The sequence below is a fragment of the Montipora capricornis genome, chromosome 5 (genome assembly GCF_036669925.1).
Source record: "Montipora capricornis isolate CH-2021 chromosome 5, ASM3666992v2, whole genome shotgun sequence".
NCBI classification, from domain to species: Eukaryota; Metazoa; Cnidaria; class Anthozoa; order Scleractinia; family Acroporidae; genus Montipora; species Montipora capricornis.
Genome location: NC_090887.1, coordinates 7,083,009 through 7,110,508, shown reverse-complemented (window position 1 = coordinate 7,110,508; position 27,500 = coordinate 7,083,009). Strand labels below are relative to the sequence as shown.

General features: G+C 41.4%; 2 protein-coding genes across 2 annotated transcripts in view; one reads left to right on the top strand and one right to left on the bottom strand.

Annotated features, from left to right (window-relative positions):
• The window catches only part of LOC138049299 (NFX1-type zinc finger-containing protein 1-like), a 23,292-nt gene extending 11,761 nt beyond the window's left edge, over positions 1-11,531 (top strand). The window contains 4 exon segments of the mRNA XM_068895515.1: positions 216-2,850; positions 4,183-4,601; positions 6,800-7,073; positions 8,471-11,531. Coding sequence (XP_068751616.1) covers positions 216-2,850; positions 4,183-4,601; positions 6,800-7,073; positions 8,471-8,729 — 3,587 coding nt within the window. The 3' untranslated portion in view covers positions 8,730-11,531.
• A 142-nt stretch (positions 11,532-11,673) lies between these two features.
• The window catches only part of LOC138049300 (NFX1-type zinc finger-containing protein 1-like), an 18,233-nt gene continuing 2,406 nt past the window's right edge, over positions 11,674-27,500 (bottom strand). The window contains exons 3-7 of the mRNA XM_068895516.1: positions 23,264-25,172; positions 20,054-22,619; positions 18,222-18,628; positions 16,623-16,890; positions 11,674-15,467 (exon numbers count right to left, since the gene is read on the bottom strand). Coding sequence (XP_068751617.1) covers positions 15,179-15,467; positions 16,623-16,890; positions 18,222-18,628; positions 20,054-22,619; positions 23,264-25,172 — 5,439 coding nt within the window. The 3' untranslated portion in view covers positions 11,674-15,178. The remainder of the gene's footprint in view (positions 15,468-16,622; positions 16,891-18,221; positions 18,629-20,053; positions 22,620-23,263; positions 25,173-27,500) is intronic.

Below are 27,500 nucleotides of genomic sequence, written 5' to 3'. Positions count from 1 at the left end.
AACACGTGGGAACACACAGCACTAGCTGGTGCCCACTGCTTGGAGGAACAGATAACACGGGGGGAACACAAAACGCTGTGACACTGGTTCGTACTTATCCAGTTACAGGATAGTTCGACCGTACGGTACTCAACGTGAACAAGACGGAATAATCGTGGAATTAGCGTTTTCGTTTAACTCGCTTTTGTCTGAAAGTTGTACTTTTTATTCCACAGGAATTGTAAGAGCTGGTGGTCGTTCCAAAAGTAGAAAATTGGAACCCTTTTTACTCCGTTCACTTCGAGAACAGGCTCGTGAAAGTAAAGAGACCCCTGGAAGAATAATGAGAGCAAGAAGGAAAACTCGAAGGAAGATGAGAGAAATAACTGAGAGTAAAAACTTTGAACTGTCCTTGGCTGTGATGACATATTCAAGACGCGGGGTGTTATCTTTCCAGGTGCTGAAGCAGTTCATGTCCGATTCTCACGCAGAGTGGTTTAAGAAGGACGGAGACGGAAAAGCAGTCGATGTATTCTGCGAATGGCTTGGAGTGGAGAAGAATGCGCATTATGAAATCAGGGAGAGAAATGATGATGACTTCGGAAATGAAGATTTTGATTTTCAGAGGCTGGTTTCGTTTCGTACGTTCGCAAACGAAGACGATGCTGACGAAGAAGAAGTCACAGGGAACATAAAGGAATCCGATGTAGTCATTTGTGATGCGGAAAGGGCGCCACCTGAAAAGGGTGCAGAACTACGGGAGAATCTTTTTGATGAGAGTATCATGAGCGAAGATGTTGAAAAAATGTTTTTTTTTCCGCAATGGCTTACCCCGCAGCAGCGCTGGGAACTTTATCGGCTTTGGCTTAGAAGAACTGAGAAGCACCATCTGCAACAGTTGAAAAGCGATCAACCAGATTACGAGAAGGCCACGGCCCGGTTACAGGAACTGTTAGAGGAAGAGAACTTTCATATCCTTCAAAAAGCTCGTGTTATTGGAATGACAACCACCTTCGCCGCCAAGAACCGCCGTATTCTCCAGCGGATTTGCCCAAAAATTGTTTTGGTCGAGGAAGCCGCTGAGGTACTGGAAGCTCATATTATTACGTCAATGACGAAAGAATGCCAGCACTTGATTATGATCGGCGATCACCAGCAACTTAGGCCTAACCCCGCGGTGTATGAATTGGCCAAGAAGTACAAACTTGATGTGTCATTGTTTGAGAGAATGGTGAATGCGAAGATTCCGTGCGAGAGATTGTCAGTGCAGCATAGAATGAGGCCTGAAATTGCCGCCCTGATGAGACACATCTACGAAGATCTCGAGAACCATGAATCTGTGGAACAGTATGAAGACATCAAAGGAATGAAGAAGAACATGTTCTTTATCAACCACCATTATATTGAAAAGTCAAGCATTGAGTCGCACAGTCATACCAATGAACATGAAGTGAGATTCTTGGTTTGCCTGTGTGGATATCTGTTGAAACAAGGGTACACGGCAGAGAAAATAACAATTCTGACAACCTACGCGGGGCAAATGTTTGCCATTAGAGACAGCCTAAGGGATGAAAACGATGAAATATTGAGAAGTATACGTCTGTCAACCGTCGATAACTTCCAAGGCGAAGAGAATGACATCATCCTGCTCTCACTTGTGCGAAGCAATAAGGAAGAGAAAGCAGGCTTCATCAAGATGAAAAACCGTGCATGCGTGGCTCTCTCACGAGCCCGGAAGGGGCTCTATTGCATCGGCAACTTTGATCTCCTGTCCAGCCAGAGTGAGCTCTGGAGAAAAATAGTCTGGGATTTAAAAGGGAATTCAAGCATTGGAAAAGCCTTGGCTCTCAAATGTCAAAGTCACCACACAGAAGCCCTCGTGAAGACGGCAAAAGATTTCAGGGAAAAAGTTCCCCACGGAGGCTGTCTTCTTCCGTGTAAAGTGCGTCTGAAGTGCGGTCACGTTTGCAAAAAGCTTTGTCATCCTGATGATATTGAACATGAGCTCTATCGCTGTAAAGAACCATGTCGCAGAAAGATCAAGGGTTGCAATCACCTTTGTTGCAGGCTCTGCTGTGAAGATTGTGAGACATATTGCAAAGTTCTGGTGCCAAAGACCCTGCCATTTTGCGGTCATATCGAAACAGTTTGCTGCGGAAAGGAGCTCTCATCGGTGACATGTTCCTCGCAATGTACAAAGACACTCTTGTGCGGTCATCTATGCCAGGAAAAATGTGGAAAACCATGCACGAAACAGTGCCGGGAGTTAGTTAAGAGATGTGATTGGCCATGTGGGCATGATGTTACCGTTTCCTGCTCTGCGACTCCAGCAGATTGTCCATTCCCTTGTCGCGCCACTTTAGAGTGTGGTCACCGGTGTTGTGGGACTTGTGGCGAATGTCGAATGGGTCGTGTCCATAAGCGATGTAAATTGAAGTGTGGTCGCGTGTTGGTTTGTTCGCACGTGTGTAAGGAGGCTTGTATCATGCCATGTCCACCTTGTTCCAGAAATTGTGAGAACCGCTGCATGCATAGTGATTGCAGACTAAGTTGTGGAGAGCCGTGTGTACCATGTGAAGAAACGTGCCCATGGGAGTGTCGCCACATGAAGTGTTCTAAGCTGTGTGGGGAGTTTTGTGACCGAAGACGATGCAACGTACCCTGCCAGAAAACCTTGCTATGTGGCGGAAAAAGTCGCATTCGCCATGTTTGCCGTGGTCTGTGCGGAGAGCCGTGCATTTGTGCAATTTGCCAGGATAATGATGGCAATCCGATAACCGAGATTTTCTTTGGAACAGAAGATGAGCCGACGACTCTCTTTGTTCAGCTGCCAGACTGCAAACATATCTTCGCTGCTGCGGAACTAGACAAGTACGGTACTAAAAAGTCACCCAAAAAGTCTTTCAAGGCGAAAAACCAAAATTTCTTCTGCCGTTAGAAAAGGGGGGTTATTATTCATGGAGAGGGGGATTGGTAAATGGAAGAGGGGCCAAAATTTTTGGTTTCTTCCTTTTTTTTGGAGGGGAGGGGGTAGGACATTTTTTGTGCACAACAAAAGGGGCGGTCAAAAAGAAACTTGGCGTGGCAAACGGGTTTACAAATTATTGGTCAATTTATAAAAGATCACCTCATAGAAGCTTCTTGGTTTCTCTAGTCAACACTAATTTATACGATATGCCCTGAAAGGGGATTATAGTGAAAAGCTTTCTTTACGTGGATTTCAACTCCCAATTGCCGGTTTTCACTCGTGTGATCAACAGCCATGTTTTTCAACGAAAACAAAAGGAAGCGTTTGGATAATAGAGTTAAATTCCCGGAGGATTTGGTCGAGGCACTAACATGGCCGCCTTTTCTTTGTTTAGGAGCACCAACATGGCGGTCGTGACGTCATGTGAAAACCAAGAATAGACCTTTTTGCAGATACGGCGGCCTTTTTGATTTCTATTGTTTCGAAAGACATTATGGGATGCTCAGGGGGCAAATTCAATCAATCAATCAATTCTTTATTTGATAAAGCAGGTTAAAAGTACAAAAATTACAAAGTAATAGTTGCATCAGCAGCTATCAGCCGATGTGGATCTGCTATGTAAAACTGTTTAGAATATATTTCAAATATAATATAGACTAAAAGAATTACAATTACAATTACTCCATATGCCCAATTACAAAAAAGCTGCCATAAGGATAGGATAAGACATCTAAGGGAGACACTAAAGAGTGTATCCCATCTCTCTACATACTTCATAACAGTACTTCTGTAAGCAGGTATAGATTAATATGTACTTGCCTCATGGGCATCCCATAATAGCTATTTGAAACAATAGAAATCAAAATGGTCGCCGTATCTGCAAAAAGGTCTGTTAAGGTCCTCGCAAAAAGGTCTATCAAGGTCCTCGTAAATACTGAACACTTCGTTAGTCTCCGATCCTATGCATTTTAATACGCTTAATATTCCTGAAATCATATCTGTTTAGAAAGTCGTGATTGTCCAATTAAGTTTTTCGTCGGAGACCGTGTGTTTTTATGCGTTTTTTATTTCTGTTTTGGGGATTCGATCGAATCACCTCTGAATTCCCACCATCCATTTCAACTGTTATATGCATTTATCGTGAGTATCATGACCAACAACCTCGTCAACTGACTTTGACTATATTAATTTGTCTTTGAACTGAAAGATTAATGGAATCTCTGCTTATGTCTAAGGTACATGGATTCTATCGATAGCAACGACACCGGAAGTCACGTGATCGAGTTAAAGTCTTGCCCTCGCTGTAAAACGCCAATCCGTACGAGCCTGCGATACGGCAATGTCATTAAACAGCGGCTACAAGACATCGAGAAAGTCAAGATTGCTGCTCATGGCCACCCAAGTGAAATGACCGAGGTTAGGGAAAAGCTTCGTCGGCGTCTAGATGAGTTATCAAAGATTTCTCTGGGAGAAGATAGAGAGAGAGATTTGAAGCGGCTTACACGCACTGTGGACCGAATGGCAAAAGGATCAGGGGCTGTAACAACGGAGAATCAAGTAACGTTGATGGAGAGATATTCCAGGTTGTGCCAAAGATTAAATGAAAGTCTTCGTGAACCACGGGACGAGCCAAACTCCCATATCCGTTTTCTTGGTGTGTATTCGTGGCCGTATTGTTGTTGTCCGATTTAAACGAATTTATGTTTGAAAGGATCGACATTATCGATACTGTCAGTATCGATAGTGATCCTGATATCGATAGTGATGCTATCGATCGACAGGCTCGTAGGGGTTTCTACTGGTAACAGTGGGTTTCCACCGGGAAAGAATTGCAACGATGTCGATCACATTAGTACGGAAACGTTTTGATATTTACTATTGCCATGGCAGAGGTACAGCACTGCTGAAAGACCCTCTAAAATTCAGTTTTCTGAAAAGATCTTGAAAACTAGTTCGGTGACCCAGTAATTTTTTTTCAAAATTCGAAAAATCTTATTAAATTCTGTTACCCAATTCGTAGTGGGAAAAATTCTCTAGCAGAACTTGAGTTATTTATGAAAATGCTGTTGGATTACACTGGGTAAATTTTTAAATTAAAACAAAAATTTTCTTTATGCAAATCCGATATTTTGCCCGTAGAAAAGCTCCACTCACAGACCCAGTTTTCGCGCTATGAGCAAGTCGTATGTAATGAACCTTTTTGCAGATACGGCGGCCATTTTGATTTCTATTGTTTCGAAAGACATTATGGGATGTTCAGGGGGCAAATTTATTTGTATTCTCACTGCATACATAATTAGCGCATCGCGGAATTTGAGCTATGTCCTTCAGATTCCGCCGTGCTCTGCGTCTTAGGGGCAGGTATGATGCTTTGCCGTCCCTTTGCTTAAATTCTGGTGTTTTGCCTCGATCGTTGTCATTTTGCCCGCGTTCCGGTGAAGGAAGCTTCAGTCGCCCCACCCTCCTCCCCTGGTGCCGGTCGACGCGGCTACGCTTAACTCCCGCTGCATACCTTAGCTGCGTCAGTTGTCACGGTCTCCTCCCGTAACTTAGTTTACCGCAATGTGGCAGTAGGTATGCAGTGAGGATAAATTACTATTTGCCTCCTGGGCATCCCATAATAGCTATTTAAAACAATAGAAATAAAAATGGCCGCTGTATCTGCAAAAATGTCTATTGCTTCTGAACTAGGTCTATGTATTGGTATTCACCTTTATCACTCGGCGGCCATTTTGGAGTCCATGGGGAATAAAGGCTTTGTCTTTGCATTGTCTTTGCCCGTCCAGCCTCACATTGAATGAGAGGCTAGACGGGCAAAATCTTTTGTTTGTACAGTGAGTGATATGGGTGTATTCCAGGCTCTGGACGTGACCATTTGAAAATAGGCAGCGATTTCGGCACCAATAATATTGGTATGAATAACAATAAAATGGTCTCCAAACTTCAAACATGTCTTCTGGTCATCATTTTTAGTGTCTGAAAGGCGATTTCGGGGTTATTTGACATACCTGACCTCGGCACTGACATTGCTCTTCACTATGAAATTACAAGGCAGGAGGCGTTATTTCGAAGCAACCCTCGAATCTGGCTAAAACTTGCGAAAAAAATGCCTCGAGCGATAAATTCTCTCGCACAGAGCTCCCTTGTCATTACGGAGTCTACGATCTACGACCCGACGGTAACGAAAACGTCGTATAAAATTGCAAGTTCAGATTTATTAATTATTTATTAATCTTTTTCGTCGGTTTGTGTAACTTCCAAAAACTAGCGCAACTTTCCAGGAACTGAAATAGGAGGTGCGGTGTTGAAGCTACGATAGAAAATTTAAATTCGCTGCCTTGTGTTCACGTTCTCCATAAAACTTGAGAATTGGTCATTTCACGTCGCAGATTTGCCGAAAACGTGAAAGAAATGTACAAAAATGAAAAATGCACGTGCTGAGCGTGCAAAGCTATTGTTTTTGCTCATTAAATATGCGAAATTTGTGACGCTTTCGTTGCCATCGCGTAGTAGATTTTGAACTCCCTATTTTATAGTGAAACGCTGTGTCAGTACCTATAATAGGTCAGATATGTCAAATAACCCGAAATTGTCTTTCAGACACTAAAAATGATTACCAGAAGACATGTTTGAAGTTTGGAGAACATTTTATTGTTATTCATATCGAGATTATTTGTGCCGAAATAGCTGCCTCACATGACTATTTTCAAACGGTCATTTGAAGAGCCTGGGCTATCTATATAGTCTATGCAGAATATGTTGCGATTGGCAGAGTTTTTTACTTTGCTTCTGTTTTACGACAAGTAATTGTACACCTCTTGAAAATCGAAATGCCATACTTTTGACCTATAGGTTTACCCATGCAGTCGGAACTGGACAACTTGAGAAAGCGGTTCATGTCTTTTGGAGTCACAGAAAGGGAACTCCGAGATATCAACAGAGAACTTACCAGACTAAACGTCCATCTTGAGCTGAATCTGCTACTGCACAATATCAAACGGTTTGGCGCTAAATTGAAGCAGTGTTACATTGGAGTTATCGGTACTATAAGTCACGAAGTATCCCAAGGGAATCTTATACAAGAGGGGAGACTGGGCGAGATGCTGAAACAACTGGGTGCGATCAGGTGATTAGTAAGCCTCGTTTTTGTGCAGGTGAAAAACTTGAAAGAAGTGGAAGGACAGGAAAGGAAAATGATAATCTGGTAATGACCAGTTCATGGAACTGAAAAGCTTTTCTCCGATCCGCCAATTGTGATCGTGGGAAAAATATTTCCAAGCTGGTCACGAAGCAGGGAATTTTTCTAAGAAAGTTATCGGAATGAAAAATTAGCGTTTCAGGAAGAGATAACCATTGGGCTACAACGACAATGTTTCATTTTAGAATTTTCATGAATTTCAATTTGGAATTTTCGAAAAGCCCAGTTGCGGCCTGTGAGAGTGGAAAATATATAATTTTATAGCTTAGTTTATTTATTACTTAATTAATCATTAATCATGTAAGAAGTGTGGTTGAATATCAATGATCCGGTGCCGGAAAATCCATCCAAAAATGGGTTGGTCTGGGTTGCACATAAACTTGAAGACGTTTAACTGTCTTTGATGTAAAATAATTTACAAGGGTGATTCTCTCGATAGGCCAATTTCAAAAATACCATAATACTCTTTATTTGCCTTACAAAACATTTCGTAAGCATTGTTCCCAGTTTCTCTTCGGACTTACAATTGTCCCAAGAGGAAATTAAAACAAAATTTATGCAAAATTTTGGAGGGCAAACAAAGAGTATTATGGTATCTGAAAGTGGCCTATAAGTAACACGGAAATAGTCACCAGATCGGATTGGTTCTATGACCTTTGACCTTTCGATTCCTAGTTCGGATGCACCACCCCTGAAATACAAGGGCCGCATGGGAGCTTTGTCCATTTTGCGAACTACGGCAGTTCCATTTGACAAACCTCCTGCGTTCTTCTCGGACTGATATGTCAATTCATGGCATATTTGCATTGACTTGGTGCGAGTTAATGCTTTCTTTTTCTTATCCCGATCAATTTATCAAGAATTGATTGCATATTTTTGGTGGTGATTCGAGCTTACTTGAAAAAAGTCCGAGTGCTTCTTTGCAGGAGTCGAATCTACGACCTACCAATTACTAGTTCGGATGCTCTACCTCGGAACTATAGGAGACTCGTCAGTGGTGACTCGGGGATACTCGGAAAAATCCGAGTGCTTCTTTGCAGGAGTCGAATCTACGACCTACCAATTACTAGTTCGGATGCTCTGGTACTGAGTTATAGGAGACTCGAGAGAGCTAGGCAGTTGAACTAGGTTCAGGTGATAATTTTGTTGCATATTATTACAAGATGATTCGACTTTTTTCCAGACAAATCAATTTGCGTCAGAAACATATCAAGACAAATTGTTTCCGACCTCGTTCTATGACGTTACGCTGTAGAGAAGTTGAACCCACCACTTTTCCATAAACCATTATGCACGCTATAGGTACCCTTCTTTTCAATTTGCAGCCAAAACTATCGCTTCCTCTCTCCTATGACGGAAGAAGAAACCCAAGAGATTGTATCTGCAATGAATCTCTCGCAAGGCCGCTGGTACAAATGTCCGCAGGGACACATCTATTCCATTGCCGGGTGCGGCCGGCCAGTGCAACAAGCCATTTGTCCTGAGTGCAGGAATGTCATTGGTGGGAGACGCTACCAACCTTTTGTAGGAAACATGGAAGCTCCTGAGATGGGAGGAATGCGGAGAACGAGGGCAAGACCGTGAAAGACTGTCAAGGCCGAACAATTCAAGAAAAGTATTGTAAGCTCGAATATGAAGTGTGGTAGTGTTCAGAGTCATTCATTTCAGGATAGTTCGAAGTTTTGAAGCAAAAAAAGCGGAAACATTTGTCTTTTCACAGACTCAGTTAAGTTTTTCACCTGGTGATAGGTAAATATATATAAGTTTATTTTTTGACTGATTGGTATTGATATTTTTTGGCTGCTTCTCACAGCGTTCGAGTTCTTTGAAGTTGCTTGACACATTTTACTGCAATACAGTGTTTAAGATTCGGTCTTTTATTAACACGTTTTTTGTAGAACTTCTTATGCCTTCAATCCACCAAACATGCAGCATTAAGACTCGTAGGTAGGCAAGGACTGATGTACGGGAACGACATTCAGCTAAAAATGTACAGATCTCGGATCTCTCCTCAATTCGCAATCATTCACTCGTAACTGATTGTTTTCTATATGTCCAGAACGGCTAAATTAGTGTAAACGCCCTTGAAGTTACGTATGGATGGTAGTATTTTTTTTCCTTTGGTTAATCAACTTTTGAGGTGATTTGAATAATGTTAAGTATACATGATCAATTTTACTAGGATAAATGGTAAGGTCCCTGGAATACGGAATTTCTTTTTTTAAAACACTATTCTATGTTTTTTGAATCAAGTTTATTGAAAAACAAATTTAAAAATTGTGATCTTGTCGAAATCGCAAATATGACAAAAAAAAATAGCAATCCTCATTAGAATTGGCACAATAGGCCTTATTCACGATGGCCGCCATGTTGGATTTGCTATTTATCATGTAAATTAGCTACACACTTCTGAGGGGGCAAACAACACAAGTTCGAGAGGTTTTAACGAACATCTTAGCCACACAGACGATTTTTTTCACGTTCATTGAATATTTTTCACTTAAGTAGTAAAATGGAATGATTACACAAGTTACTTCGGTGTTTTTTTGTAGTGAAAAATGAGGAGATAACGAAGTAGATAGTCAAAATGTCAAAGGCAATCAAAGATATAAAGTTATCATAAATGGGAGTTAATTCTAAATTGTAAAATGTACTTTTAAGAAATGTTATTTCAATATTTCGACGAGCCGATTTTCCGCAATTTGCCTTTATTCCATTGTTTGCCCTCAGCATAACACATGGCTAATTTGCATGACAATTTGAAAACCAACGTGGCGGCTATCGTGAATAAGGGCTATTCTTCTGTGTGCTACTGTTATTTTAAAGATCTCTCTTTTGGATGTAGCTCTATCAATTAGTTTGGGACGCTAAAGCAAAAAAAATCAATAATCATTGAGCATTTTGTATCATCTGACCCGTGACAGCGGTGAAGGTGACGAAAGCCGTTTTTTTGTATCATCTGGATGAGCTTTCGGAGGATGAGCTTTCAGAAGAAGAATCTAATTAAACCTACTCTAGGATGACAGGCAAATTTTTCTTCAAGTTGTTTCTTTGTTTTTGCCAAGCATGAATTTCTTATTCATGCTGGGCAAAAACAAAGAAACAACTTTAAGAAGAAGAATTTGCCTGGTCACGTGATGAAACCCTTACTGGCTGAGTTAGGTCTGGTCCGACGAGAAGACCTATGATTTTTTGGTATCTACGAACACATGTACGATAATTGTTACATATTTGGTAACTATGAATCAAACCTTAGGGTGATAGACATAACCACTTTAGAACGTATCCCAGTTCCTAATTATATTTTTTAGATGCTTAAAGAAGAAAGGCCCATGTTGCATTGCAAACTTATTCTAACCACTAGTTACTCCATATAATCTTAGTACTAGTGAACTCCGTGTAGATAAAAAAAATTCTTATATAGTAGCAGATTCCTTCATAGTTCGTATATTATCTCTCGTATTTGGAAGTTGCCATCAGGTGTAAAGAACGTATTGTGATCATGATGGAATGATGGTATTAACGAGAATTTTCGTTGCCCAATGCACCGATTGTCTCTTTTAGAAGACACTTCATTGAGATGAAATAAATGAATGTACATTCGGTGCGTTCACTTTTAAGTTAGGGTTAGGGTTATTTTTTGGGGGTTCTTAGTTTTAAGCGTTTTAAAACTCTATTTCTATGTATTTGACGTTAGGTAAAATATCTTATCTTATCTGGACCCCCACCCCCGCCCCCACGTCAAGACAACACCTACTAGTTAAGCAAACTGAGAAATATAATACAATCATTCCACGATCATCACAATACATATGAACGGTTTTTAGGATGTAAATTGTTTGGCAAATGTGTAACTGTCCAGGAATAAAAATGGTACAAACAGCGCGGGAGTTTAAAGGAGCAGCATGAAAATTTATTGTTGAGTGTTTTCGTTCTCCACGTAACGTCAAATTATGTCAATCATCATTTCCTTTTTGGAACTTGAAATTGGCTATTTGCCGTTGTTCCCTCGTGTGGATTTTGAGCTGCTAGTTTTCAAGGGAGAGGGGTAGGAGTTACGAATGTACTTAGCTTACTTCAGTTTAAATGACAAAAACTGAAAAGCAATCTCAAGAAGCTTACTGTTTTAATTAAGTGTTTATTTGTATTTCAAAGAACTCCCAACACCAAATATTACCGAACTTACTGTACTTATTATGTATCAAACTCAAAGCTAAAACTGAACTCGTATAGATTTAATAAGAGTGTTTTTGGACAGGCCAACGTCTTTATTGACACCCTTTCAAAGCGAGTTTCCTAGCGAGTCCTAACTCGAATTTTTTGTTGTAATAGCAGTTGGTTCAACATGTCGTGTGAATAAAAACTGATTTTCACAAAAAAACAAAACTTGATTAGTCTTGATTCAGAAAAGTTCTACGTCCAACTCGTGTTCCATAGTGTCAAATAAAGGACTTCGTTCTCTCCTGACAACAAAGTTGTGACACGTTGCCTTGGTTCAAGTGGTTTAGTGTCACGGTATTAATTTTGCAAAGGAGTACTAATTATGGACCTTTTTAGTTTGTACGTTTTGTTTTCCATTTCAGTCCACGTGATGTTCCCAAGGAAACTTTCCTTTTATTTTTGTCATAAGTTATGCCTACATATGCACGTGCATAAAGATTGAAAGAAAGTGTTCCCTAGAGTAACATCACGTGGTCTGAAATGGGAAAACAAAACGTACAAGATAAAGAGGTCCGTTGCTTACTGTTAGAGCGAGTTTCAATCGAGTGTCGTAAAACCAGAACCAAAGTAATTACTTTGGTCAATCAAAAAGGACGGAGACAATCCAGTAAACCAATCGAAAGTGGAAGTAATTACACGTAGCCCACACCAAGGAAGGGGGAAGGGGGGGGGGGGGGGGGGAAAGTGCACGCGCGAGCCACGATTGGTTTTGGTTTCACTTGTGACTGGTTGAAAAAGTGGCGTGAGAACTTTGAACCAATCACTGAGTGAAGTAATGCAAAACCAAAGCAATTCACTAATTACTTTCGACACTATTAAAAACCGCTCAAAACTGTATCGTTATATCAATTCGTCTAGCAGACACATGGATACCACCAAATTAAAAAAAAGAAGAATATTGTTGCCCTTATTCACAGAGTAAATTATTTTGCAGTTCTTTAACTAAGGGCGCTTGCCTTTTGTCAGAACTGGCCTACCAGACCATTCAGTTTGCAAAGAAAATGCAGCAATTTGAAAGAACACTTGCATTATAATCCATACTATTATTCTGGAGGAGTATATATATCATCCTCAAAGTGTGTCAATTCAGTTTGAAGGCGTTGTAGAGTTAGTCCTTCCAAATGCCCGGTCTGGCACCTCAGTTCTGTCAAATGGAAAGCATGCTACGCCTATGCACTTATCAATGTCTGTCTTTCAAGGTATGGGTCAGTCGAAAGTGCTTTATATCCCCACCCTTGGTTTCATGATAACAAATGTCTTGAAATAAGGTTCTCTCGGTTTCCTTCGACACCTCACCTCGGTTGATGTGATGCCGATGATTATATTTCGACCACGGACATGTGATATAATTTTCATGTTAGAGAGGTCATCGCAACCAGCTGTGCCGGAGAGATCGGACTCGTCCTCAGTCGTCTCTAATACGCGCCAGTGACGAAAGGGGATGACTAGGGACGAATCAGAGCCGTGATCATGAACAATTTCCTAAGAAGCCTGAAAAAATCCAGGGGCCCGTTTCTCGAAAGTCCCGAAAACTTTTCGGGACCGAAAAGCCATCTGTAAAATTTCCAACCGCTTGTTTTGGAAAGCCGATCTTTTAACATGTTTTCAAGGTAAGAAAGAGCTAAATAACTGTGAAGTTTGACGAATTAAATGCCCTCTGTTCTTAAGTTACAAAGGGAATTGTGACACCCGAAAATGGCCCGTTAAGTTTCGGGACTTTCGAGAAACGGCCCCCGGGCTCGAACGGGATTCGAACCTATGACCGCGCGATTGCGCTGTACACTTCTCTAGCAACTGAGCTATCAAGCTATCTAGGAGCCGTGCAATTGCGAGTTCGTATTTTACCACGAATCATCGGGATATAATACGAACTCGCAATTGTCCGAATCCCGGGTGGTTTGACAGCTGAGTCCGTGGAGAAGCGTACAGCGCAATCGCACGGTCATGGGTTGGAGTCCCGTTTATGCTTGGTTTTCTTCAGGCTTCTTTATAACTTCTTAATTCTTACTTTACCCTTTCATTCCCCCGATGGAAACGTTCATTCTCCCAACTAGTACCATAGAGTTGTTTGTTGGGTAGTAATGAGAATTTGATGTTATTACAACCTTCATTCTCAATACCTGTCTGACTGATACTTTCATTGAAATTGTGAAGAGAATTTACATACTGATCACTCCTGTGAGTTAAAGGGTTACCTACCATGATCATTCTAACATCAAAATTGTACCGCGGTCCGTGTGGCAAGCGTTCCCGTACCAGCGAAGGTTTTGAAATCAGTGCTTTTTCGGCATCCTTCTCGATATATTTCTTCCAAGAAATAACGTGCACTAGAAGAATTTTGTTAACATAAGCTAATGTGTGCTTGAAATGCCCCCTTAGTCATCCCCGCTGACCAGCAAGAATTCTCACCGGGTAAAATGTATAATCCATACTATATATCCCTCCCTTGAGGAAGACAGTGACACGTGCAATAGTTAACGACTGAGTAAATCTCAGATGTCAACTTTATCCACTTAATCTTACCCTTTTTCTAATATAAATCATTTGAATCAAATCTGAGTCTACGCCTATATAAATTCATTTATAACTATTTTAATTACAAAAAAACCCAATCTTTCTAAATACGTTGAATTGGTACTTTTGATAGTATGTGCTAAGTTAAAAAACATTAGTAGGAGTGGATTCTTGGGCCACCTTCACAGATAAAAAAAATTAAGGTGGCTCGAATGTGCTCCACAGACTTTTTAACTTTGCAGAGAGTTTAATCTCATCGTGCTAATCACTTTCCTACAAAAAAATAGGGGTTACCGATATGAGCGGTTACCTAGTACGTCACATTAGTAAGTGCATCTTGTTAAGCAATGATTAATGTTTCATATGACACCATGACATTGTCTTTACGTGAAACAGTGTTGTAGAGTTAATCGGTGTAATACGACATTCCCTCAGAATTGTTGAAACTTGTGTGAGCCACTTAAAACTCCCTGAAGTCACCACTCTGCAGTCGACATCTCGGTCGACCACAGAGTGTCTTCAGTAGGTTGGTTATAATTCGGTAGGAAGTAAGATAATTGTATAACTGTTTCTTGTCTTTGTTATTAGTTTTGGAAGTTCAAACAACTGCGAAGCAAAAATTTTCAATGCAATGTTCTGCATGCTGTTTGCAATTGCCTTTCAAGTTTTAACTCGTGATCTACCTATGTTACTATAGATGGTTTCCAACCAATCTATAGGAACATAGATAACAATGCTGCAATGTGCAATTGCTGGTGGACGAGCAAAAAAAAAAAAAAACAAGAGATCGTTTGTATTAGTCTACCAACATGGCGGCGATAACGTAACCAGTGAAAACCACCAATAGAAAATACCTCGCAAAAACCCTTTGTACGCAAGCTGACCTAAAAACTCAACAGAAAACATTTTCGCATGATAAGAAATATATAGGGCGTCATAAATTTGAACTGCCAATGTAAAATGACTTTAGAAGAAAATGTTGTTAATAAAGCAAATTAAGCAGCCGTTCTAAAGCCTTAACCCTTTGACTCCCAGGGTGATCGGTATGTAAATTCTCCTAAAAATTTCGGATACTGTCCAGTAAACAAGTATTGAGAATGAAGACTACTATCATTTAAGGAATATTGTTTTGATGTAACGCCAAACTCTCATGATTAACCAACATGGAAATCTATGGTTCTAGTTAGGAGAATGAACTTTTAAATCACGGGAGTGAAAGCGTTAAAAACAAACAAAAACAAGGTTTGCACACTCGAGCAGCGTATTCGCAGTTGCTTTCTTAACTGCAGAAATCCTTCTCATCGCAAATCATAATTTTGCATGTTTGCCTGCTCAGACCATGCCGGGTATTGCGCTTTATCCATCTCGGGAGCCAACTTATTGCCCTCTTCGAGTTTGTGGTTTTGTCCGCCTATCACAGCTTTGCATTCAGGACACGTGCTCCTCTCCATAGCTCCACCACACTCACCTATACAGTATATGTGATCGTTAGGACATTTGAACCAATGACCTTTGGTCAGACCCATCGCAGACACGATCTGTTTCTTTTCCTCTGGGGTCAACGGATTAAGAGAAGGGTAACTCTTCCTAGACAAAGTAAAGGAACCAAAAACAAAAAATTAATCTATTTGCTATATTTCATGCAATTCCAAGGCCTTCAAACAAGCTCTCCATGTCGCAGATAACACGTGCAAGCGAGCGCGGAATTTTGTGATTCCGATTCCCAATCACGTCAATCACGAGCGATCTCCAGAACGGAAAGCTTGCTTGGAGACCTCGAACAGTCACATAGGACCTACCAGTAGAAAATCAACTTGGTGTACAGAAATTGTTATTCTCTCCCTGATTAGTAGGTCACGTGTGCCCGGCTATAAGCAATGGGACTTTAATGAAGTTATTATTATTATTATTATTATTATTATTATTATTATTATTATTATTATTATTATTATTATTATTATTATTATTATCTGAACGGTGAATTTTATCGGTTAGCAGCTGTTTTCTGGTGGAAAACCTGATTCTTTGTTGCAGAGTTTCGATAAAACTATTTTCCACTCGAGCTTGAAGATGCTCATACCTAGTGCTATGAGCTTGGTCGTAAATTTACGAACACAATGATTATTAGCGGAGCACCATGGATACGAAATTTTGGTTTGGGTTATGGCGTCATCGTACGATTGTCCGTCCGTTCAACTTTTTATGTAAGCAAATACACAAAATTTCCTACTGCTAGAAACCGGAGTTTTATGGCGGGAATTTACATGCACTGAAACCCGCGTTGTTTTGGCAGGAATTTGCCTGACCAGCGTACTGTATTTCACAATGCGTTTTTAAAATTCACTAAAACAAGTAACAACCGGGGTTAAAGAGAAAAATAAAAGGAGTATGCAGGCGACGAGGAAGTGATGCTCAAACAACTAAGAGCGCGAGAAAACAGGTGAAATATCAGTGACAAACAACGAGAGAAAGACAGAGAGAAAGAGCCCGAATAAAGAGACGAAATGACATTGACGAATAACGGCGTGCTTGATTAATGGTGACGAAAAACAGAGAAAAGAGCCAGAAAAAGCACGGGAAAGCAGAATAATTTATAGTAATGAGCAGGCTGGAGTGGCTGTATCAGGGTAAAAAGACCAGTTATAAAAATATCTGAAAACAAAAACATAAATAACTGATAATTGAGGAGCTCCGCTTATTGACATATATGTATTACATATTTGGTAATGTTTATTGATTTACCTAATGGTTGCCAAGCTTTTCAACAGCTCTTCGAGAATCTCATCTTTTATGCGTTCACCGCTGGACAATTTCTCGCGGACCGCAGACATCATTTGGTTATCGTTCTTTTCTAGATCCAGGCCTTTGACGTCGCGACTCAATAAGCAAAGCTCGAATTGGAGATTAATCCTGGAGAATTCTGTGTTTATGTCTTGCAATTCTCGTTGACTCACTTGGCCAGACACAAAACGTTTATAGAGGTAGGATAAGTCACTGACAAGACGATGCCCTTGTAAAGAGACAAAAACACATCGTTTTTATTGTCATTACATGTCGATATTCTGGTTGTTAGTATCACACGATTTTAGAGCAATTTGGAAGAAATAAACACGAGTAAATTTCTTCATAGACGACAAAATTGCCCGAGCCCGTTGGTCCGTTGGGTGATATCATGCTACCAGAGCCTTTCTTTTGCTTGCTCGATTTTTGGTGTTCTCGAGAAAGACTCTGCACGAATCGAGTAAGATTCCATGACTACCCAGCAAATAAATCTATGGTACTAGTTAGGAGAATGAACGTTTCGATCTTGGGAAAGAACGGGTTAAATTAATGCAAGAATAAACCGAAGAAGACTGATTGCCGCGAAAAAAAAATTTACAACCACTGCAAATTCTCGCGCGCTCATTGGCTAATTTTTATTGTCAATGAGCGAAAAGACACAAATTCACAATTTATGCGTTTCGAAGAGTTTAATATATGCAAGATTTTGTGAAAAGTCGCTTTTTAACCAATAGAAAGTCTCCGTTTTTTCCATTAGCCAATACGAGAGCGAGGCAAGTTATGAATTTAGTCGCGTCAAATTGAATAAAATTGAAGTTTCTCGCATTTTTGTCTTGCGTTCTTCTCGTGTTTTGACTTAATTTTGACCCCTCTGCCTTTTTGTTATTGTAAAAAACCAATTCATGTCACAGTTATTCATGCGTCTGTCCTGTTATTGACAATGAATTTCGTTATAACATTGTCAAAGTAGAGGCGATAGCCGAGTGGATCCGCACACTACTTTGACAATGTTGTGGCGAAATACATGATCAATAACAGGACAGACGCATGAAAAATTGACATCAATTTGTTAAATACATGACGAAGAAAAAGTGTACTTATGAAAATAATGGAAGATCCGCTGATGAGATGCTTTTTAAGTGGGTACCGATCTGATGACGAACGAATGGCTGTAGGTGTTATCTGACGAGTAAGGGATACTCAGGACTTGGTTCGTAGGCCCACTGGGCCCCGTCTGACAACTCCGTGGGACGTTAAAAGTCCCACCCACTTTTCGAAAAAAGTAGGGCACGGGGTTCCCAGTGTTGGGGTATGTCTTATTCTATCCAGCAAAATGTCCCAACATAAAGGCTTATGGTGTATAAGGCCACTTTTGCAAAAACAGTGATAATTCAAGGGAGACTTTGTGGAGTGTTGGAACATGAAGATATTCATCGTGGAAGCGTTAAATCTGCCGAGGGGTTGGGTAGAATTCAAACTCTCCCCAGATTGTGATCACCATTACAAGATGACAGGCGAAGAAAAATATAAAGCGTCACTGCGAACAGTGAGTTGACTTACGATCGAATTTGTTTTCCTGGCAGATATCAACAGATAGGTCTAAATTTGCTTTCATCTTTTCAGTTAACAAATAGCGACGTTCCATCAGCATAACCCTGTTTTCAAAGAGTGCAGCCATTGAATCATTGACAACGTTTTTCCATAGTCGCTGCCAGACCGTATTTGAATAATTTTCAACACCGATCTTCGATAGCACCTTTCCTAAACGATCAAGAAGTTGCCATTTCTTGGAAGGTTCGCATCTGGTTTTCTGGTGCATTGCTTTCTTCACTTTCTCTATGTCTCGGAGCTGCTGTTTAATGATATTACCATATCGCAGGCTCAGACGGATCGTGGTACTACAACGCGGGCATCTTTTCATCTGAATCTCGTGGCTCTCAGCTGTATCATTCTGCATGTCCATGTACCTGTAAAACAAAATTTTGCCAAGTGGCTAAGCAATCGCATGAAGGACTGCTCCAAATTAAACTGACAAGCCTTACCCACCCAGGGGTGAAATCACCATTAGCCGTTGTTTGAATGCTTCTCAATTAAGTGCCGTACAAACGAACCAAAAAGGAAAGGAAAGAAACTTTATTTGAGTGTCTATTCGTTCTAGCGCTGGAGCACTAATTGGGGACAATGTAAACTGAACTGATTAACAAATCAACGCAAATCAAGCCAAATGTTCAGGAGATGGGAAAACCGGACTACCCGGAAAAGAACTCTCGGTGCAAAGTAGAGAACCAAAAAGTTCAACCCACATATGACGCCGAGTCTGGGAATCGAATCCGGGCCCCATTGGTGGGGGGTAAGTGCTCTCACCACTGCGCCATCCCTTCACCCCTAAATTAAATTGACAACTGATGATTTATTTGGTTGGCCATTCAAATCAGAGACAAGGAAACTCAATTATGTCTCTTGTGAATTATCGTTTTTCAGCCCATCTCTTCTTTCGCCAAATGTTTGCTGTGTATTCACAATTTACCGGTTCCCGGCGTTTGTTTTGCAAGCCCAGGCACTACAAAGAGCTTTAAGGAGTCCTATTGCACGGTCATGGGTCCTATTTTTCTTAATCCTTCTTTGCAAGTGCCTAATATAGTGATTCTAAGACCGACATAGAATAGACTTTTGCCAGGGTACAGGGTTGGTCCAGGTGCACTGATTGGTTTGCTAAAACTGGTACGTGCAGGGGAGCTTGCGGGTTCGAACCCCAGCTGGACCAACTCTCAGGGTCTTACATCCACTGAAAAGAAAGTTCTACTTGTGTAATAAAATTTGCACCAATGTTAACAATTTAAGGAGTTTTTAAAACAAGCTATCGTGGACAGCAATCCTGCCGGTACGTTGGATCAACTTACTTGATCTGATCGGTGCAATTGCAAGTTGAAAAAGTAATTATTTTCAGCAAGAGCTGATACAACGTAGATTTGATTATTTAGAGGTGTACTACTGTAACATTCCGGCTGGCAATGAGAGTTGTAGAAGAAGGTTGGTTTGGTCAGCCGGAATATAGTACACTGCTTAACAATAAGATCTACGTCGCATCGACTCTTGTTCAAAATATTTACAATTTAAAGTCTTTTCGGATAAAGACCGTAAACTGTAGGCCCCATCTCACAATCCTTGATAGCAGCATATACTCTCGGGGGGCAGCTTTTTTTGTTTGCCTAACAATCAAAGATTGTTAGCTGTCAATAACAAGCAGTATGCACGAATTAACCAAGACCGAATTGTTAAGTGGTCCCGAAAGCCCTAAGGGGAGGATGGAGAGGAAAGGGGTTGAATGTGCTGGGCTATACCTTACGAGAACAGACAAACGCTTGGTTGAGGGAAGGGAGGTTAATATATACCTGTCAAGGTCTGACACTGCAAAGATATGTCCACAATCTGGGAGCCTGATAAAGAGAGCACCTTCATCGTCCTCTCCACCTAGGAAAAGATTTGTGATTGGGTCCATTCCGTCATTTTTCGTGCAAACGACACAGATGCATTTGTGGTATTCTTCGCACATCAACCCCCTGCAAATATGACGGCACTCGAGAATTTTTTGGCAAGGTTCGTTGCATCTTGGTCTGGCACAGATCTCGTGACAAAGATTGCGACAATCGTAATGTTGACATATCCACGAACACCTCTCATTGCAGGATATGCACAGCTCGCCACACTTCTTGTCACACTTGCTGTGTGTGCAGCGGTTTTCACATGGTCTGGCGCACGGTGGACATGGCTCGGCACAGGCCGCTCTGCATGCGTGGGAACAAACTAACACGCGGCCGCATTTGAGTCTACATCGCTTGTGGATTCGACCCATTCGACACTCACCACACGTTCCGGGGCACTGGTGACCACATTCTAGGTTGGCCTGACAAGGGACTGGACATTGATCTGGAGTGGCACAGCAGGCAATAGTGACGACATGCCCACATGGCCAGTCGTTTTTCTTCACTAGCACTTGGCATTCGGTGGTGCATGGCTTGTTGCAGTAATTTTGACAGTTGTGACCACACTTAAGAATCTTGCTACACTGTTCTTTGCAGGGAACACCTTCCAAATCAGTACGGCAGCATTCCGTTTTTACTATGTGGCCACAAACTGGCAACGGTTTTTCAACTTCCTCCTTGCATGGCCAGACACAACTCTCATTGCAACGGTTTGGACACAAGTGTTGAGTGCAACCTCTGACGAACCTTGCACAAGGCTCACGGCAGACGTATTCCATGTGTTTCTTGTCTCGCGGATGACAGAACTGCCTGCATGAATGGCCGCATTTTAACCGTATTCCACAAGTTCGAGAACATCCTCCGTCAGGACTTTTCTTGCTAAAATCCTCGGCTGTTTCCGCTGTTGCTTCTTCATTATGGATTTGACAAACAAGGGGAAGAGCGCCTCCGATGCCACCAGTGGCCTTTAATTCAATTACTATCTTCTTCCAGATTTCACAGTGTCTTGACAAAAGATCAAAGTTGCCGATGCAATAAAATCCCTTCTTGGCTCGTGATAAAGCCACGCATGCGCGGTTTACATCCTTGACGAAGCCCGCTTTCTCCTCTTTGTTGCTTCGAACGAGTGACAAAAGGATGATATCACTTTCCTCACCTTGGAAATTGTCAACGGTTGACAAACGCACATGATTCAGTTCTTCATCCTTCTGACCTTTGAGACAATCCCTGATGAGAAAAAGCTGCCCGGAGTAAGTTGTAAGAAGTGTCACTTGTTTGGACTTGTAGCCTTGCTGCAATAAATATCGACACAGGGCGACCAAAAATGTAGCTTCGTGCTCATTACTATGGCTGTGTAGTAATTCATCGTTATGATCTTCCAGACGACCATGGTTGACGAAGAATAAGTTCTTCTTCATTCCTTTGATGTCGTCATACTGCTCCACAGATCTATGGTTCTCGAGATCTTTGTAAATGTGTTTCATCAGGGCGGCAATTTCAGGTCTCATTCGATGTTGCACAGAGAGCCTCTCGCGATGGATTCCAACATTGATCATTTTCTCAAATAATGACACATCTAGTTTGTACGTCCTGGCTAAATCGTAGACAGCAGGAGTAGGTCTAAGTTGCTGGTGATCGCCGATCAGAATCAAGTGTTGGCATCCTTTCGTCAGTGACGTAATAACATGAGCCTCCAGTACTTCAGCGGCTTCTTCGATCAAAATGATCTTGGGGCAAATCCGCTGGAGAACACTTCGGTACTTGGCGGCACAAGTGGTAGTCATGCCGATGACGCGTGCTTTTTCAAGAATGGCGCACTCTTGCAGTGTGTCCAGTTCTTTGTTTCGTGATACTGCTTCATCAAATTCGTTTTGGCTATTGTCCAAAATATTCTGGTGGTGTTTTTCCAACCTTTGGCGCCACAACAAATACAGCCTCCAGCGCTCTCGAATTTCCAAGTCCGCAACATGAGCTACGCGGTCTTCTTCTTTTTCAGACATCGCGTGGTTAATGTTGAGCAAATTTCTTCTCACGTAACCTGGATTGTCCGCCTCAGTAATGGAGAGTACAGCTACTTCGTGAATGGCTTCGGCATCTCTATCAAATCTGTCCTCGTCGGAATACTTGTACCCTGACGCCGCTACATGCATAAGAAAATCCTCTTCCTCTTTATTCTTTTGTGACCTGTCGATGTCCAGCCATCGAAGCAGTTGGTCATCTGAATCTTCAAATTGATTGAAGTGTTCCTCTCTCATGCACGCGCATTCTGTCAAAACATGAAGAGACATCACACTTGATCTGGAAGCCCTTAACACCAGTGATGAACGCTGCAAGGACCGTTTTTGTGACAATACGTCTCGTCTGGTCGCGCTTCTCACCTGGGTTCTGATCCAGACAGGTGAATTGACCTTTCGCGCCTTTAAAGTGCATCGGTCCAGCTTTCCGCTTTTGCATCTGCCTCCAACTCGAACAATAGCTACAAACAGATAACAACAAGAGAAAACGTCACTCGTTTGACGAACTTGCGGGAACTAATTATATGGGAGATTGTGGGCTTTATGAATTTAGATAAAGGACCGTTCATTATTCAGTTTAGGTTTACCCAAGAGAAAATATGGGGACAGAGAGGGAGGCTCAAGGCGTTGGCGGGGATATGTTATGTCCACGAAAGTTATTTTTAGACGAGCGGTAGTCTTTGTTCTAGCGGAAGTCTGTCTTCTGATACGTCTTGCCTCGCTCTCAGGTTCTTAGTGAAAAGAGAAAATGATGGCGCACGTGAAAGGCTGATGAATATATATTTTCTTTCAAACATCGGACCGAGGTTGGCCTGCATGCGGACGTCTCGGAAGACCTCCGCTAGTCTAAAAATAACTTTCGTGGACATGACATATCCCAAGGGCTGGACCGGGAGCCTCCTTCTCTGTCCCCTCATTTTCTCTTGGTTTGCCCTGGGACCGTTGAAAACGAGCTCTGTTCATATTGAAAATCTGCATGACCCGTAGCTGGTGAAAGGTCTGCGGTTTGAACCATTTAGCTACATGACACTATTTCAAATGAGTTAACCGCGTACGATGAATGATAGGACAGTTAATTAAGTCAATTGGTTTGTGTTCAGTATACCTTCCAAGGGAAGAAATGGTAAAAGTCCTTCCAGAAACTGATCCAAGGCATGATTTGTGTAGGACACCATCAAAAGTGGCGATTTCTTTTCATTGTTATTCCACAGGGAATTGTTCTCTAGAAGAGCTTGAGCAATCTTCAAACCAACATAAGTCTTTCCAGTCCCCGGCGGTCCTTGAATGACAGCAAATTCCTTGGTCAGTGCAAGTTTAAACGCCCGCATTTGAGATTCGTTGAACCCCAGGCTTTCTCTGTCAGGCCAGTTGATTCCCTCAGGACGTACCTCAAAGTCCATGGCGACGTCCTCACTCAGGCTAGCGCCTGCCGGCTGATTGCCCTGCCATTGCGTACCATTTGGCTTGGCGATGGCCTCCTCTGAATCAACTGTAGTTGTTTCTTGAACAACCGCCTTGTTGTTTTTGGGTAGTTTATCGTGGAATGGGTCGAGGAGGTGAAGATCATCAGGCAACGTTGCAGGTTGTCTCTCTGCTATGAGGGCACTGAAGTCAAACACTATCTCACCTTCCTCTCTCTTTTCATCAAGGGTTTGCAGCAAATACTTAGGAGGAGAGACTTCTTGGCAGCATTCAACAATATACCGCTGAAAGGGGAGTTCCTCAGTTTGTATTGTCTTCAAGGCTTCCAGTACATGCCTGTAGGATTCAAAATATGCTGGTGATTCTATCATTACAAACTTCTCGTTTCTGTGAACAAAATCATATATTTGTTCTGTCTTCAGGTTTACGAACTTCACTTCTAGCTCACCAACACTGAGCGCATTAGCATCCCTGTTTTCTACTGTTGCAAAAACAAGTGAATTGAAATCATCTGGGGAGAGACAGAGTAGCGAGCCAAACTTAAGCCGGTTAGATCTCTCCCATTTTATTTTCTTCACGGAAGAATTAGACTGGTCAAACTTGATTCTGTAAAACATGCCATTCTTGCTGTATACAGGACCCAGAATTGTGACCTTGTGGTACAGAGACACGCCTTTGAGCGCTTGGACTTTAGGCCTCTTAGAAGACTTAGTATTAGGTGTATTGCTTTCCTTTCTCAGCTGTCTGATTCCTTGGCGAAGTGGTATTACGAAGTCCTCTCTAAGCAAACGGAATTGCACATCAAGGTAATGCTCCAAATCATTGTATTTTCCATCAATAATATTCTTGCGAAGGAAAGGCTTCGAAAGGAGCAGGTCGGCTGCGTCAGGAATGATGCTAAGCTCTTGAAAATTCTGAGGAGGCTCAGCCTGCGATTCTAGAGCATTCTGAGCTTGAAGAATCATCTCTTCTTTCAGTTCGTCAACCTCTTGGAGCTTCTTTTCAAGTTCGTTGATGTTTTCAATGAGTTTTTTTTCTTTTAGCGAGGCAAATGAGGCTCTGAGCTGTGGAATGGGAAGTTCATGGACTATGGCTTCAGCGCCCCTCTGGCATTTCTGAATCATTGCCTTAAAAACGACTGCAAGATCATGAATAATTGAATCAACGCTAGAGTTACTTGAATATGGCATGGCGTTGATGAAACGCGAAAGGACTAGGCCGGTAATAAATTTCTTTGCGTTGGAGGAGCGAAGAATTTTCTCTGCGTTGGCGCTCACAATATTGTTTGCACAGCATAACAGACGCAACGAACGGATAATAAGCTTTAATAAATCCGGTCTGATCTCTCCTGAACTTAAGAGGGCATCGAACCTTTCAGCTTTGCTTGCAAGTTCTAAGACGGCGTTTTCTGGGACCTCGTTTTTGCAAATGTTCTCCAGCGCTTTGAATGCAATAGGTGTTGGAGCATTGTCGCTTTGTGTCTCTGTCCGTCGACGCTTCGCTCCTCCGGAATGCTTCGTTTCATCTTCGGCTCTCCGCTTCTGACTGCGGGATGGTGAAGGAATCCATACCTTTCTGGTACTATGTGACATCTGAGAAATGTCAAATTGAAGCCAAGTAAGGTAAGGTAGGTAAGGTAAGGTAAGGTAGGGTAGGGTAGGTTAGGGTATTAGCAACTTGATTCATTCAATGCGATGAAAAGGAAGGACAGCAAAGTTTATTCCTGTCAAGGTTATCGGCACTCAGCCACATGGAATAGGTCGAGTTCGATGTATCAATATTCCGGCATGACTATGTAGCTTTATGGTCAAATTTCACGGCTCAGTTCAATTCTGTTTTCTTTGTCTGACAAGTCTCAAGGGAGTGAAGGGGTAGTTTCTAAAGAAACTGTGGTGCTGCGTCGGTGGGGAAGTAGTATACAAAAATTTGGTTTTATCAACGGAGTTGATAATGTAAATTGGCCACCGTACAGAGATTCTAAGTCTCAAGGGAGCCTACTAAACAAAAGAATATTCATATTTAACCATTAAGCCTCGTGGCCATGTGTAAATATTGATTTATCGAACGTGGCTTATTGACTGGGGCCCTTTCCACACGTATCGGGATATTTTTTAATTCGCAACTTTTTCTTTCCGGATTAAAAAATATACCCATCCACGCTTAGCGTATTCAAATCGAATTTGCCCGCCCACACGTACCCGAAACGCATCCGGATTCACACTAGTACTCAGGACTCCTCAAGGATACAGAGGTAACAGAGCATGCGCCATAAAAAAATAATATTGCCCTCGGGAGCCAACTCAAGAATTAATTTCACGGTAAGGAACTGGGCTTGATCTTGTTGCGTCATCCGGATTAAAAAAATTCAGGATTTAGCGTCCACACGGTTCCTTATTCATGGCGGATTATTTAACAATTATTCTACGAGGGCGCGCTGGATATGAAGAAATGGATAACCAACGAGGCGCGTAGCACCGAGTTGGGTATAATCATTTTATATCCAGCAAGCCTGAGTAGAATAATTGTTTTATTAAAAGCTCGAGATCAAGAAGTCCTCCGTGTCGACTAAAGCATCGCTTTCTGCATTGGTCGATTCCGGTCCAAAACGGCTTTTGTCGGCCATTTTTTCTGAGCTGCAAAAATGTTTGAGCTCGCTTTATTGCTGAGGCATTCCTTGACCATAAATTACAAGAAGGTACAGCAGTTATATAAACTAATAGTCTGTGTCCGGCAAACCAATGAAAATGCTGGAAATCTGATATTTAATGACAAAAAATATCCGACTCTGGGGAGCGTATTCAAAAAGTTGCGGATTCGCCAGTGTATTCGCCGGATACGTGTGGACGGAAGGAGTATCCCGGAAAGGAAAAGTTTTTTTATTTTTTTGTTTATTTATTTATTTTTTTTAATTTTACTTTATTATTATTATTATTATTATTATTATTATTATTATTATTATTATTATTATTACATGTTTAGTTTTAAAAGCACAAACACCCCTCCCCCCACAAACACACTCACACCCACACACACACCCACAAACACGGAATATGTTTACATGATAGAGAAAAAAAGAAAAAGAAAAAAAAAAGGAGCAGAAAAAAAAGGAGCTCTTGTTTTGAGAGGAGCGACCAATTATACTCTACAAGATGGGAATTACCTGTACAGTTGGAGAACAAGGTGCTGGATTCTGTATTTATTTATTTATTTATTTATTTTTAAAGCAATAGCGGTTCCCATTTCTTTCGCGTTGTTGTATCTTCCTTCTCTACTTTATGAATATATTGTAGATGCCTTAAGTATTCTTCGAAAATTGGCTTTCGTTCTTTAAATTTACACAGCCAGATGAAATGTTTGCTTGTCAAAAAACAAAAATTAATTTGCAAATTGTATTTAGAGTTGCGGATTCAAAAATATTTTGACGAGAGAGAAGAAAACCGGAGTGTACCCGGGGAAAATTCCTCAGAGACAGATTATGATCGATTGAAACTCCTGATCAGCCCCAAAAAGACCTCGTGAACGTTCAATTAGTTGGCTCACTTTCGAGAAATTGTACTTATTAGAAAGATTGACTCTATAACACTGAATCACCAAGAGGCCAACTAACGGTAGCTATGTTTTGTCCAAATTCAAATAATTTCCCGAGCCTTTAGGCTTTGTTTAAAAAAAATCTTTGAAGCGCATTCAGAGCTGCCTTCACAACTGGAATATTAAGGAGGCTCTAGATCTGCTCTTGAGAATATTTCTTTCACTTTTCAACAATAAAAAAGTGGAGGTCTCCGAGTTCATTTTTTAGACATAATTGTTTCCATACAAATATATAAGGTGTTTTCAGATGGCTTTCCTGTTGGTATGGTAACATATTGCGACACACATGAGTAAAAATTGGTGTTTTAAACGGTACCGCAACATCACCGTTT